Source organism: Capricornis sumatraensis, chromosome 9 (genome assembly GCF_032405125.1).
Source record: "Capricornis sumatraensis isolate serow.1 chromosome 9, serow.2, whole genome shotgun sequence".
NCBI lineage: Eukaryota > Metazoa > Chordata > Mammalia > Artiodactyla > Bovidae > Capricornis > Capricornis sumatraensis.
The window spans coordinates 44,472,238-44,486,873 of record NC_091077.1 but is presented as its reverse complement, the minus strand read 5'-3'; the positions used below and the strand labels follow the sequence as shown (position 1 = coordinate 44,486,873).

The 14,636-nt window shown below is 48.1% G+C and overlaps 1 protein-coding gene across 1 annotated transcript in view; it reads left to right on the top strand.

Annotated features, from left to right (window-relative positions):
- Positions 1–14,636, top strand: part of FSTL4 (follistatin like 4) — a 415,914-nt gene that overhangs the window by 383,763 nt on the left and 17,515 nt on the right. Inside the window, exons 8-12 of the mRNA XM_068981325.1 lie at positions 3,173–3,334; positions 3,714–3,848; positions 4,776–4,802; positions 8,696–8,814; positions 13,527–13,676. Of these exons, the coding sequence (XP_068837426.1) occupies positions 3,173–3,334; positions 3,714–3,848; positions 4,776–4,802; positions 8,696–8,814; positions 13,527–13,676 (593 nt within the window). The remainder of the gene's footprint in view (positions 1–3,172; positions 3,335–3,713; positions 3,849–4,775; positions 4,803–8,695; positions 8,815–13,526; positions 13,677–14,636) is intronic.

Genomic DNA, 14,636 nt, shown 5'->3' with positions numbered 1-14,636 from the left:
TCCTGTGGAGTTTTTCCCAGTCCTACACTCAATCCCCACTAGCCTTCAAAGCCAAATGCTCTGGGGGCTCCTCCTCCCAGTGCTAGACCCTCAGGCTGAGAAGCCTGACTGGGGCTCAGAGCTCTCACTCGTGCAGCAGAACCTCTGTGATACAATTATTTTCTAGTTTGTGGGTCACCCACCTGGCAGGTATGGGATTTGATTATATCACAAAAGCTCCCCTTCTGCCATCTCCTTATGGCTTCTTCTTTGTCTTTGGATGTAAAATATCTTTTTTGGTAAGTCCCAGTCTCTTTTTCCCCCAACGGTAGTTCAGCAATTAGTTGTGATTTTGGTGTTTTTGTGAGAGGAGGCGTGTGCAAGTCCTTCTGTTCCACCATCTTGTCTGGAATCCTGATTTGCTAATATTTTACTTGAGATTTGGGTATGTCTAGTGCTGAGTGAGTTAGGTCTGTAGTGATCTATAGTGTACTCTCTTTGGCAGGCTTCCATGTCTAGGTTATACTAGCTTCAGAATAAAATTTGGTACATCTTCTCTGTGGTATGCGCTAGGAATTAGCCATTCCTAAAAGGAACTTCCTTATGAAACTAATCAGAGTGCTTCCCTATGAAACTAATCAGTAGTGCTTTTTAAAAAACAGCTTTATAGAGGTACAATTTATATACAGATGTTTAATATATACAAATTCATGACTTTGGACATGTACACACATAGGATACTACCACCACAATCAAGGTAACAGATAGAACCCTCACCTCCGCAAGTTTCCTTGAGTCCCTTTGTGTTTCTTGTTTGTTTGTTTTGTGGTGAGAACACAAAACATGAGATATACCCTCTTAATAGATGTTTAAGTGCACAATATAACATGCTGATTATAGGCCCGGATTGTATAACAGATCTCTACAATGTATTCATTGAATAACTGGAAAGTAGTGTTTTTAAATGTTTTAAATATTTTCTTCTTGATTCCATGTCAATACTTTAAAGTTTCCTTTTAAGTGATTCGTCTCATTGAGATTTTGATATTTATTACCTATAATTGAACATAGTGTTTCTATAGTTTTAAACCTCCTCTGTGTTCTTTATTTTTTTTTTTAGTAACCAGCCTTACCAGAAATTTGGCTATTTTATTGATTTTTATGAAAAGCCAAGTCTCAGATTTATCAGTTCCTCTCTTTTTTGGCAAGTCTATTCATTCCTTTCTGATTCTATTTTTGTTGATTCTTCCTTGTGGTTGCTTGGCAGGCTTGTATAAATAAATAGTGATTTAGCAGGAACCAAGGTTATTCACTCCCAGGTCCTGGCCTCCCACATTCTAGAACCCCGGGTACTCCACCTCTTTATCCAACTCCCCACCAGTCCGGTGCTCCTAGAGCCCCCGGCCCTATCTCTGAGCCTTGAGCAAAACCCTACTAACTTTTCCACTTGAACCCCATTCCTCCCTTTACAAAATTCAGGTTGTAAGGAGGTTTCCTAGATAAATTACTGTTCCTTTGCTCTTTGAACCAAGGGGAGTCAGAGAAGGGAGATCCACTGCTGTGTTCTAAGCAGCCCTCCAGGTACGCCTTAGCTAGAGCCCCATTTATGTCCTCCATCCAAAGTGGCCTGACCTGTGACAAGGACCTTCTCCCACCTCCTGGAACTCTTCCCCTAGAACTGCAGACACAGAAAAACCAAGGAAATGACTCAGACTTTATTGTTGTTTGGTCTCTGTGGTTAGCACCTCCAAGCTGATATTATGCAGACAGCTCTGGTCACTCTGAAGGTGGGTTTGTGCCCTTTGCTAGCTATCCATTTGGCTTTATCCTCGGCCTCTTACTTTGTCCCAAAGCTCAACCAGAGGAAAGACTTGAAACTCAAACTAAGTTGATCAGATTATTACCAGCTTCCTGAAGAGCTACAGCATCCATTTCTCACAATGAGGGGATAGAATTTTTCTTTTGTCCTCAGCCCATCCAAGCACAGATCACTAGAAGTTTTCAGGTTCTAGGATCAGCTTTATCACTTCCTTCTATATGCACATCAATTTGTTCTATCTCTAGTCCCAGAGGAAATCTCTCTCCTAACATACTGGATCACTTTCCTTTATCAGACAATGTGCTCAATCGCTTCAATCGTGTCCAACTCTTGGTGACCCCATGGGCTGTAGCCTACCAGGCTGCTCTGTCCATGGAATTCTCTAGGCAAGAATACTGGAGTGGCTTGCCTTTAGGAGTGTCCAAAGAACTCTGGAAAAATGTTGTTGTTCACTCCAGGAGGAATCCTCCCACATTTCCAAAAGACATATGATGTGGTTTTTATTGTTGCTTAGTTTCATATCCATGCATTACATGAGCCCTCACAAAGCCTTTTTGGAAGTATATAGAGTAAAATATATGAATAAGTAAGAGCCAACAATTCCACTGAAAATGGTAATTATTTTATTTCCTGGGCCTAGAGCTCAGGGTAGGAGGGAAGACCCTCAGACAACCCTTACTTCTTCCTGCCCTACAGACAGACCATGTCAGAAAGACCAGAGTGGGGAGGGTGCTGACGCCCTGCCCACCCCGCTCATCTGATGAGTAGGCCTGGTCATATCCCCAGTTCCAAACTTGACTGCCAGGGCCCACAACTGAGTCAAGAACGAACAAGGGGGGACATATGCCTTGTACCCATGTTCCAGTGGGTGAGAAGTGGAGAAATAAAATGACCCACTGGAAAATCAGTGGGCTTCCCTAAGCAGTGATGTAATTAGTAGCCCTGCCAATCAGTGCCCATAAGTGCTTTGTGAAGCACTTCCTGCAAGAAATTAAGTCCCTGTCCAATGGCTTTCCGATAACAGAAATAATATATCTGAATTTTATTCATTCAGAAATAAATTTTGGCGGTTGTTGCTCTTTATATGTAGCAGCTGAACAGCCTTAAATATTTGGATGCCTTTCTGATCATATTTAGAATAATGATGAGCGCCATGAATTACAGAGTACAAAGCCTGACATGTTTATTGCCTACAATCCATTTTATAGCCCTTTCTTTTAGAGCCTGAGTTGCTGTAGAATGTTTGCAAACTAGTTACAAAGAGAACTCCAGAGTCGCCTCTCAGTTCAGCCCTCTGGTCAGAGTCTTATTGTGGGACCACAGGCCCGAGGCAGGTGAAGACCTATTCTCACCAGCACTAACTCTCGCCCACAGTGCCACCCGTCATCCGCGTCTATCCAGAGACCCAGGCACAGGAGCCCGGGGTGGCAGCCAGCCTGAAATGTCATGCAGAGGGCATTCCTATGCCCAGAATCACTTGGCTAAAAAATGGCATGGATGTCTCAACCCAGATGTCAAAACAGCTCTCCCTTCTAGGTAAGAGCCCCCCTTGATGTCTCTGTGCCATTAATCCCATCAAGCTCAAGCTGACAGTCTCTGTAAGAATGGGAATAAGAGGAGTGATTTGTTTCTAAGTCAGACACGGGGAGCAAGCAAATGCCTCTCCCAATTTTCCTGCTCTGAGGTCTCACACAGATCTCTCTGAGCACAATGATGAGATGCTGTCAGCTAGGTCCCAGGTCACTTGCAGTTCAGCTCCGCTGTTCTAGCCCTTCCTGGGTATATATCAGGGTACTGATTGCCCTCAGCCAGCTGAGGGGCTGTACTTTTAACCTCAATGCTCTCAGTAGGAGAGAGAAAGGCAGGGGGGCGGTCCCAGCTGAGCAGGCCACCCTGCACTCTGTTCTTTCTACAGCCAATGGGAGCGAGCTCCACATCGGCAGTGTCCGGTATGAAGACACAGGGGCATATACCTGCATTGCCAAAAATGAAGTGGGTGTGGATGAAGATATTTCCTCCCTCTTCATTGAAGACTCAGCTAGAAAGACCCGTGAGTCCACTTTTGCCTTTGAGCTCCTTACTGAGCTGGTTGGGAGACCCTGGGTTGCAGGGGCCACAGCTACCAACAATGAACCCTTGGAGACAGGTGTAAACCTTATGTCCTTCCATGTATTCTGGGACAGAGGATGGCCAGAGGTGAGAAAACTTTGCCTGTAAACCTAGAGAACTCTGCAAACGCAGGCAGGGAAAGTCTCTGGACAGCAGACAGAGCCCAAGGCCACGAGGAAGCCCGCATAGCCTATCCCCAGTTCTGCCTCCTACTTGCTCTGTCCTTCATCTACAAAATTGCTCCTACTAACCACCCACCAGCAGCTGCTGCCCTCCCATGGCCCAGGAACTGGCCTGCACACTCACCCACACGTGCTTTTCCTCCAGGGATTGTTGCCTACTTGGGGTGCTAAGCAGGCTCTTCCTCATAGCCACTGCTCCCCAGTAGGCTCTACAGGAGTAATTTCATGGACATGGGTGTTAGATATGGTCTCTTTCCCATGATCAAAGACTTTAGCTGAGTCTTTATCATCAAGGGAGAAAATCAAAAAAGTGTTGCGGATGATCTTCCTAAGGAAAATCCTAGCAGAAAACCAGCATGCTCCTGGAAGTAGTCCAGGAGGTCTGAGGGATGTTGCTTGCTGTTTATCATCCACAGAAGAGAGAATCCCATTAGCTTCTGTGATCTTGGGACCTGATTCACTGGGAACCAAAAGGGTCCTGAGCCCTGGAAGCATTTGTCTCTGCCAAGTATCCCCTCCTCAGTGTTGTGGGGGGCAATGAGTGGTGCAGAGTCCATACATGATGGACTAGATACCAGTGTGTTCTTGAACTGAACTGAATCACTACAATGTTCTGATGTTGCTTTTTCTCTTTTTTTTCTTCCCTTAATCATGTACCTGCTTTCTTCATTTCTCTGATGCTGCAGTTGCGAATATTCTATGGCGAGAAGAAGGTACCAAGCTTATTTATTCTGTATTGTGCCTATAATCACATGTGTTCATGGCTCCATAGTATGCCATCTTTCCATGCACCACCAATAGTTCTTTCAAACATCAAGCAATCCCTACAAGTGGGGTCCACAGGCCAGATTAGAGGGGAAGTCCACATCAAACTCAAGTGGCACACTTGAGGCAGGTTTAAACCTCCTAGTGTCTTTAATAGGCTTCCCAGGTGGCACAGGGGTAAAGAATTCACCTGCCAGTGCAAGAGACATAAGAGATGCGGATTCAATTCCTGGGTTGGGAAGATCCCCTGGAGTAGGAAACAGCAACCCATCCCAGTATTCTTGCCTGGAGAAATCCATGGACAGAGGAGCCTATCGGGCTACAGTCCATGGTGTCACAGAGTCAGACATGACTGAGCATGCACAAGCACAGATGTCTCAATGGACATTAGACTATTTGAATTTTTAGAACAAAAGTTTCCATTTAAAGCTATTTTGAAACCTCCAATGAAGCAGACTTCTTGGCAGGGATCCTGGTCAGAACTGGGCCTTAAAATATTTTCTAGTAACTGATGTTGGTATTGGGATTTAGTGTTACTTTGAGAAAATGCTAAAGAAAAAAGCTACCATCATGTCTGTAAATATACATTTGCATGTATATTTCTAAATGAATAGGTTTTTTAAACCTATGTGTATCTACCCGACAATCTTTAGATATTAGGCCAGGCCATACAAAACTGCCATTTGGGGGGAATTACCTGACAGTCCATTGGTTAGGACTCCACACGTCTACTGCTGGGGGTCCAGGTTCAATCCCTGGTCAGAGAACTAAGATCCCACAAGCCACATGGCCAAAGAAAGCAAAAAATAAAATTGCCATTTTTGAATATCAAAAGTGGTTTAATAATATGGTTCAAAAATAGCAAGCACATGTGAGCACTGGGTTAAAGAGCCTGAGTCACTGTGTTGGGTGCATTTGCAATGGACCCCCCAACTCTCCCTCTGAACCCCTCCACCAGAGACTCCAAATCACCTGAGGTACCTTGTCCCCTAGCTTGGTGGACAAAGGGGAGAGGATTTTGCACCAGGAGAAGGCACCGTGTGATCCAGGGTTAAGCACTAATTCTCCGTTTTTGAAAACCAGCACATTTCCTCATGTTTCTTCTTAAGAACTTCACAGGCTGTTACCTACCATCTAGCATGCGCATGCATACAAGCACTCAGAGTAATTTCCTGACTGTCAGGCACTAATGCTCACACAGTCTGGGAGCAAAACAAAGGCAGAGCCTGGAAAATGAGGGATTGTTGCCAGTATGTTTTAGGAATCCTCAGAAGGAAAGTCGTAGCAACGGTTGCTAATCAGGGACAGCGGTCCCTTGACACTGCCTCAACCTGGCTTCTAGGCCACCGTGCACAGAGAGCTTTGGCTCTGTTTCTTTAAAAAGTGCTTTCTAAGGGGTGTTTACAAGTCTCAAAAGTGGAGAACTGCAGAGAGAGCAGGAGACCCTGGAAAGTGTTAAATGCAGCTCTGGAGGCCCAAAGGCCAAATTAAGACCCACAACTGCCTCGGAGCTTAGGACTGGCTAGTGCTATGCTGATACTGGACAACCCAGCAGTGAACAGACTCCATCACACCTGGACAGCTGTCTGCCCACACCCTTTCCTGCTCATACTCAAGGACCCGAAGTTGGAGAATACAGGAGCAAAAGCAGAGAGGTTGGCAGGGCTCTCCCATCTCTGAATAGGAGCAGTGACATGATGGACTCCCAATAGCAGGGAATGTTCCCCTGTGCCCCTTGGTCAAGCTCACCACAGACAGAACCTTCCAGGGTCTGACTCGTGAGGCCAGCTCTTGTGAAATCAATTACTTGTGGATCAAGGCCTTGTTGAGCTTCACGTTGCACTGTCCACTGTGGCAAGGCTCGGTGCTCAGCCTGCAGCACAGCTGCAAGCCCCACGTGGGCTCTACAGAGTTTTCAGTCTCATGTTGGTTCTTCCAGCCACTGATTTTCTAAGAACCTTGGGGGCCTGTTGTGGGGTCTGTGGTTGTTTTGCAGGGACGACCTCCCCTGGCCCCTAGGTTTGAGCAAGAGGAGCTTGCCAAATGACAGTGTATAGAAGAGAAAGTCTTGCTGGGGACAAGATAGATTGGGGTCACAGCAAATGTGTGCTCCCTACCCCGCTCCATACACTGGCCGCTGTGTGGGAGGCACAGGCCCACTTTGTCTGGCTCTTGGGAGAGGCTGCCCAGCACCCAGGATTCCCTCTGGGACCTGTGCAGAGTGCTCCCAGGCGTTCCCAGCTTCCGAGAGGCCGGGGTCTAGCTGTTTATAATGGCGGGAGCCCTCATCTCGGCACAGAACCAGAGGCAGATGAGGCTGTGTTGTGGAGTCAGGGACCCCTGTCCACACTGGAAGCCTTGGGCACTGGTGAAAGTGACCAGCCGAGCCACTGAAAGTAGGCAGAACAGGATTCCCATTTGCCTGTTTTATCATTTTCTCACTCACTAAAAACTTACTCCATTAGCCAATTAAGTCAGTACACTGGTTTTCTTAGCCTGCTAGGAAAGAATTTTTCACATAGGTAATTCTTTTAGAATCCCTAGTAATCTTTTCAATGTGTTACCTTCAAAAGCAATGAAGGGAGAGAGGACGGGGGGAGGGGAGGAAGAGGGAGAACTCTAGACCTTGCCCATCCCTGTGCCATGCTGACCTTGTATGGAGAGCAGGGCGAGGGGACAGAGCCCAGGCGCAGGCTCCAGGTCTGTCACAAGGGCCTGTGGCCTCAACCAAGCCCCTCTTCATCTTGGGCCTGGTTTTTGTTGTTGTTGTTGTTTTCTGTCTTTAAAATAAGGAGGCTGAACTAGCTGGTCCCCAAGTCCCTTTCTCTGCTGATCTAAGGAAATTTCTCCCCAGACAGCCATGGCCCTGGGCTAGGATGAGGTTGGGGACAGGCAGCTGGCCTGACCCAGCTGTGGGCTCTGTCACCTGGCATGGGGCTGCCACGGGGAAACTGGTAAGGCAGAGGTTGGAGCAAACTGTCTCGAAGGAAATGTTCACTGGCACAGAGACCAGGTTTGGACAAAAGAATACCAACCCCAGCATTCCTAGGCCGTCATGTTCCAAGTGGCAGCACTGTATATAAATGTGTTTAAAAAAAAAATAACTTTGTTTCTTTGGCATCATCTGATCCGTTCTGATTTGCCTAGTTGACAAGGACCAAGGGAGACTTTGCCTTTCAGGATGTGTGTGCATTCAGTTGCTTAGTCTTGTCTGACTCTTTGTGGCCCCATGGACTGCAGCCCACCAGGCTCCTATGCCCATGGAGTTTTCCAGGCAAGAATACTGAAGTAGTTTGCCAAGCCCTCCACCAGGGCATCCCAACCCAGGTCTCCCGCATTGCGGGTGGATTCTTTACTAGCTGAGCCACCAGGGAAGTCCAAGAACACTGGACTGGGTAGACTTTCCCTTCTCCAGGGGATCTTTCTGACCCAGGAATCGAACCAGGGTCTCCTGCATTGCAGGCAGATTCTTTACCAGCTGAGCTAGCAGGGAAGCCCTTAGAAAAGGTCAAATGTATGTCACAGCCAGAGCTGTCCTTTATTTGAAAACTTGTGTTGACGGCCAGCTGTGGATGACCTGGGGCAGGTGTGCGTGTCTGGGAAGACAGCTGGGGATTGGAGGGCCCCTGGTGTACGTGTTGATTCTGAGCCCTCAGGCGCTTGCTCCCTATGCACTGCCTGCTTATCTCGCCTCACCCCTCCTGGACCAGACCTTGCACTCTGTGCCTGCACCTGACACAGCCAGGCTGCCGGTTTCATCTGTGCCCAACATGGCCTGTGAGCCAGCCTGAGGACCAGCTGCTAGGAAGGGCATAACCATGGCTGTGCTTGCTCCTCGCAGGCCTCAGTGTGGGAAACATGTTTTACGTCTTCTCCGACGATGGCATAATCGTCCTGCACCCTGTGGACTGTGAGATCCAGAGGCACCTCAAGCCCACGGAGAAGATCTTCATGAGCTACGTAAGCGTCTGGCACCTGGGACACTCCACATCACATGCAACATCCCAGCAACATCCCTTTCATCATGTGTGCCACGGGGTTTCTTGAATTCCACTTGCTATACATGATGTGGTTCCAGATGCCTTCCTCCAGTGGCCACTTCCATGCATGGAGCCTGAAGGGAGGCCCCAGGAGGACGGATGGGCTCCTGGCCTCCACAAGTTCACAATCAAATGACAGAGACAGTAGCGCGAATGGACAGCTTCCAAACAGGTGCTGCTAGAAGGATGTGTAAGGTACCTGGCAACAAGGCCTCTCCAGGGGCAAAGTCAGAGAAGGCTCTGGGGGCAGGTGATGCCTGGGCTCAGTTGTGAAGAACAGGTAGGAATTGATGATGGCTGTCGAGAGGAAATGTCATGAACGTGGAGCACAGGAGCATAAAACATCACGTCATGTTCAGGGAACCACAGATATTCTATATGCCTGGAGGACAAATGGATGTGAGAAGGGCCTAAGATTGAGGATGACAGTAGGTAAGGGTCAGGGCTGGTGAGTCCTAAGGGGAAGCACCAGAGGACTTCAGGCGAAGGATGGCCAGCATTCAGGTGCTTTGGAACATGTGGGGCTTCACAGAGGGTGATGATCAGAAGGGCTGCCCTGGAAGCACAGAAGTGGGTAGAGAGGCTGTTGTGATGATCCAGGAGAGGATGGGGACCTGGGTTAAACCAGAGGCGGTGAGAATGGGAAACATTTAGTAGATTTTTGTGCTTTGGAGGCCCTCAGTGGTCCCCAGGGAGCAGGGGAGAGTGCAGGAAACGTGTGAGTGGCCTGAGCATCAGAGCTGCTATGGACAATTCAGAGGCTGGGCAGAAAATGGCAGTGCAACATGCAGGGGCAGAGGCAGAAGAGACGACTGCAGGCAGCAGGTCCCAAACAACTCTTCCAGCCCCCCAGACCCAGCTGTCAGGAGGCATCCTCAGGGCTGTGCCTCCCACCCCTCGGTTCTGTCCCTTCCACTGGTGTCCCACTTGGCCTTGCGTTGGTGGATTCTTACTAGAGGTCTGACCTAGCTAATCCCTGGCTTCTTGAGAGTAGAACCATGGCATTAATCCAAGAGTCATCTAACAGCCCCCATGAGCCCTCTACTCAAAGACATACAGAGGATACCCTGGGCCACAGTGATAGACTTGGAGCTCACGGAGCAAGTGGGCTTGGCCCAGACGAGTGCCTAAAACAAGTTTGTCACATTGCTGTGCCGGCCGGTGGTGTATTTCACAGTGTTGTGTTTCTTATATTTGCAGCTTGGGAACAGCTCTTTTCCAGACTATTTCATTTGAATTAATCATGCTTTAAAGTGTTAACCTCTGATAAGTTTTCCCTCCACGTGATAGCCATGAAACCATCTAGAAAGAGTTGTTGTTGTTTAGTCACTAAGTCGTGTCCAACTCTTTGCAACCCATGGACTGTAGCCTGCCAGGCTCCTCTGTCCATAGGATTCCCCAGGCAAGACTACTGGAATGGGTTGCCCTTTCCTTCTCCAGGGGATCTCTCTGACCCAGGAATCAAACCCGTGGCTCCTGCGTAGGCAGCAAATTCTTTACCACTAAGCCACTACCAGCCCCCTAGTAAGAGTGGTCCTAGTTAATTTCTAGCAGTTAGGTTTGAATAATTGCAACCCATCACATTGGCACTAACTTCTCATATATTTGCAATAACCTAACCTGTAGCTTGCAAGGGAAATCTCTCAAATCCTAAGCAGGGCTCAATTTTCCTGAGAAACTAGAACATACATAGTAAGAGAGGTCCTGTAGGCATTTCAGGCAACTCAAACCTCTGTGAGCTATGGAACAGTCCCAAATAACAGTTTGCTCACCTACCAAATGGCCAGAACCTCCCAGGGGAGTTACGATGAGCTGACCCTCTTCCTCAGGCTCTGGGTGAGTAGGCAGTTGGTGCTTCTCATCTCTGGCCTCTGCTGGATGAGAGTCCACTTTGCCCAGCAGGGTGCTGCAGAGTTAGTAGGTCAGGGCACAGGCTGTAGAGCAGGATCTGCACAAGTGATATCAGAGCCCGCCTCCATCACTCAGCGGGCCCAGTGGCTTAAGAAAAGTGTTTAACCCCTCTAAGCCCCTGTCTTTTCTCATAGGTAAATTAAGGTTACTGTGAGGATTATGGGCTTCCCAGGTGGCGCTAGTGGGAAAGAACCCACCTGCCAATGCAAGAGGGCATAAGAGACGTGGGTTCAACCCCTGGGTCAGGAAGATTCCCTGAAGAAGGGCATGGTGACCCACTCCAGCCTGGAGAATCCCATGGGCAGAGGAGCCTGGCCAGCTACATCCATAGAGTTTCAGAGTCAGACATGACTAAAGCAACTTAGCACACAGGCATGTAAGGATTAAATATGATGACAGAGAGAGTAAAGTGTAAAAGGAGAAAGACCTGCTTCAAAGCTATTGCAGCTGTTTAGGAAAGAAACTGGGCTTAAGCTAGAACATAGAACTCCGAGATTTAGGAGGCAATCTCTAGTCCTCAGGGACTAATTCACAGTGAGTTGTGTGGGAGAAGGAAGCATCCAGAATGGTGTTCCTGCTTTGGACTTGGCTGCCTAGATGCCATTGAGGACCCAGAGGAGGAGCAGGGATGGCGCCAAAGACCAGCTCACATGTGGACAGTTGAGAATGAGCTGACTGTAGGAGAACCCATGGGAGAACTGGGGGAGGATGGTTCTGAGCTAAAGACGCAGATCTGGGGGCCTCAGCATGTGAGCACTGATGACAGCCAAGACAGGAGACAGGATCACCAAGGGTGCGTGTAAGTGATTGGAGCTGGGCACCTGCACAGAGCCCTGGGGCTGGCACAGAGGCTGAGACAGCATCGCACAAGAGTCACGAGGAAACACGTGAGAATGTCTGTCACAGAAGACATGGGAAAAGAAGGCCCTCTTTTCTCTCATTTATTCTTTATTTATATTGATTATGTTCTACATCTCAAGCACCAGTTCTGTGTCAGGCACTTCACTAGGTGCTAAGAATAAAGCAGTGAGCGCAACAAAGAGCTTGCTCTCAAGGAGCTTACGATCTAGTGAAAAAGGAAAGACTAAATGTAGGTAGACAAACAAATGAAGAAGGTCAAGCGGTAAATGAGAAATGTAGCAAGGTGAGGCAGGGTGGGTGCCAGGGTGCGCTTGGTGAGGCTGGAGAGGGCGTCTCAGGAAGGCGGCATGTGGGCTGACATGCCACCTGAAGGACATGAAATAAACCAGGTAGACATCCGGGAAAACCAGTTGACCAGCGCACGGGCCCTGGTGCAGGAGTTCAGCATGAGGACAGAAGATGCCGGCGCGTGCGTGCACAGGATGGGTGGCAAAGGGAGAAAAACACTAGAGACAGGTCAGAGGAATCCCAGGAACCAGAGTGTTCAGGGCCTTGTTGGCTTCAGGAAAGACCTCTTCTGAGCTAGAAAGAGTGTTATCGTGGTGAAGTGCGTTGGGCTGACTTGTATTTCACAGGGATCCCTGTGGTTGATGAGTCAAGAATCTGTCAGGGGAGGCCAGGGCGGAAGCAAGGAGCACAGTGTGGATGCTGTAGCAGTCACTCAAGGGACAGATGTGGCTTGAGTCAAGGTGCCAGAGGTGGGAGTGGTCGGAAAGTTTAACTCTGAATATGTTCTTGGAGGTAAAATGGAAATGATTTTTATTCATTGGACGAAGGCTGAGGGTGTAGAGAGAGAAAGCAGAGTGAGAGATGCCTTCAAAGATTTTGTCTGGGAAGTAAAACAAGGGAAATGAGCAAGACTGGGAGGCAAAACTGAGTTGATTTTGGACTTAAAATTTGAAATGTAAATAAAATAGCTACTTAGGAAAGTAGCTAAGTCTGAAGTTCAGAGAAGAGGGCTGAGCTAAAGATACAAATTTGGGAGTTGTTAGCACAAGAAGGAAATGGCAACCCACTCCAGTGTTCTTGCCTGGAGAATCCCAGGGACAGGGGAGCCTCATGGGCTTCCGTCTATGGGGTCGCACAGAGTCGAACACAACTGAGGCAACTTAGGAGCAGTAGCAGCAGACTGTATTTAAAGTCACAGGTGTGGATTAACAATGATTAGCAAAGGTAGTGGATTTTAGAGAAGTTATCCAGTAGTGACCCCTGAGCATTCTGGCATCTAGAGATGCCATGTAGAGAGAGCAACAGAGAAGCGTCAGACACTGGGGAGGGTGGAGGGAAAAGAACCAAGTAACAGGCAACACAGTATAAGATGATGGCAAAGCTAGAATATAACTGAGAAGTCTGCCGGAGGTTCAGTGAGAACACCGCCAGCTCTGTGCAGAGGACTAGGAGTGTGTGAGAGGTGAGGCCGCTGAGAGTGTGTGTAGGTGATTCCTGCAGGAGGCTGGCCACTGACAGAGTTGGGTGCGATGGATGGGGATGAGGAGAGGGAGAAGGCCACGCTCAAGAGGGGAAGCACACGGACCTCTCAGCTGCTGACCGAAAGGCCAGCAAAGGGAGTTACAGCCTCAGGAGGAGCAGGGGAAGATGAAAGATGAACGGAACGTGGAGTGAAAAGCTCCATGCACGGTGATACGAGAAGCTGTGTGTGCTGTGCTCCCTCGGATGCTGCAGTGGCGAAGAATTCTGAGAGAGGAAGAAAGGAAGAGGGGAGGGTGAAGGGAGCGGAACCCAGCGATGGCAGGGGAACAGGGGATTAAGAAGACTTATGGCAGCCTGTCTCCTTTACAGGAAGAAATATGTCCTCAAAAGGATGGGGACGCCACCCAGCCCTGCCAGTGGGCAGCAGCAGTGAACGTCAGGCACCGCTACATCTACGTGGCCCAGCCCACACTGAGCAGAGTCCTCGTGGTCGACGTGCAGGCTCAGAAAGTCCTTCAGGTACATCTCTCTGAGGGAGGGGGGAGCTTCCAGCTTGGGGCACAGCCTGCCACATCCTTCTTTGTTCTCTGCACACTTCCCAGCTCCTAGGAGAAGTGGTCAGGCTAGTGGAAGGATGTAGAGAAGATTCATTTTAGAGAAGTGCATTTTTCATTAAGCATGTATTGCCTACTGTGTGCCAAACTTTGGTCTAGGTGCTGGGACAAATAGCCATGAATGAACAGGTCCCAGAAACTACATTCTAGTTGAGGAAAGAGACCATCATTTAGAATTTTAGGGAGCTATAGATGCTAAGAGCTATTTACATGTTGAAAGGGACAGAGGAACCGAAAGACTGTTTTTAAATGGCCCTCCCTCTGGAGGTAAACAGAATCTGAGATCTGAACACCAAGTGGGATTAGAGCTTTGGAGCACGACCATGGCAGAGGAGAGTGGGATGCAGCAAAGACGGAGATAAACTAAGGCTGGTGAGATAGCAAACCGTTCAAGTCTTTTAATCAGGGGAGTGACATAATCTGACATCTTTAAAGAGTCAATCTGCTGCTCAGATTAGAAAATAGAGCAGAGATGTGGTCACTGAAATAGTCCAGGCAAGAGAGGATGATGGCAGTGGAGGCAGTAAGAAGTTATCAAAGTCTTGCTATATTTTAAATGTGGAGCCCAAAAGATTTTCTGCTCATTTGAATGTAAGGTTTGAGAGAAAGGAATAATAATAATAATTTAAGCAGTGGTAGAATGGTAATGCCATAAACTGTGTGTGGTGGGTGAAATAATGGCTCCCAAGATATCCACACCCTCATCCCCAGAACCAAAGAATGTCACCTTATATGGCAAAAGGGATTTCACAGGCGTGATGAAGGATTTTTAATACTTTTTATTGGACTATAGTTGATTTACAGTGTTGTGTTAGTTTCAGGTGTACAGCAGAGTGAATCAGTTATACATACAGATATATCCCCT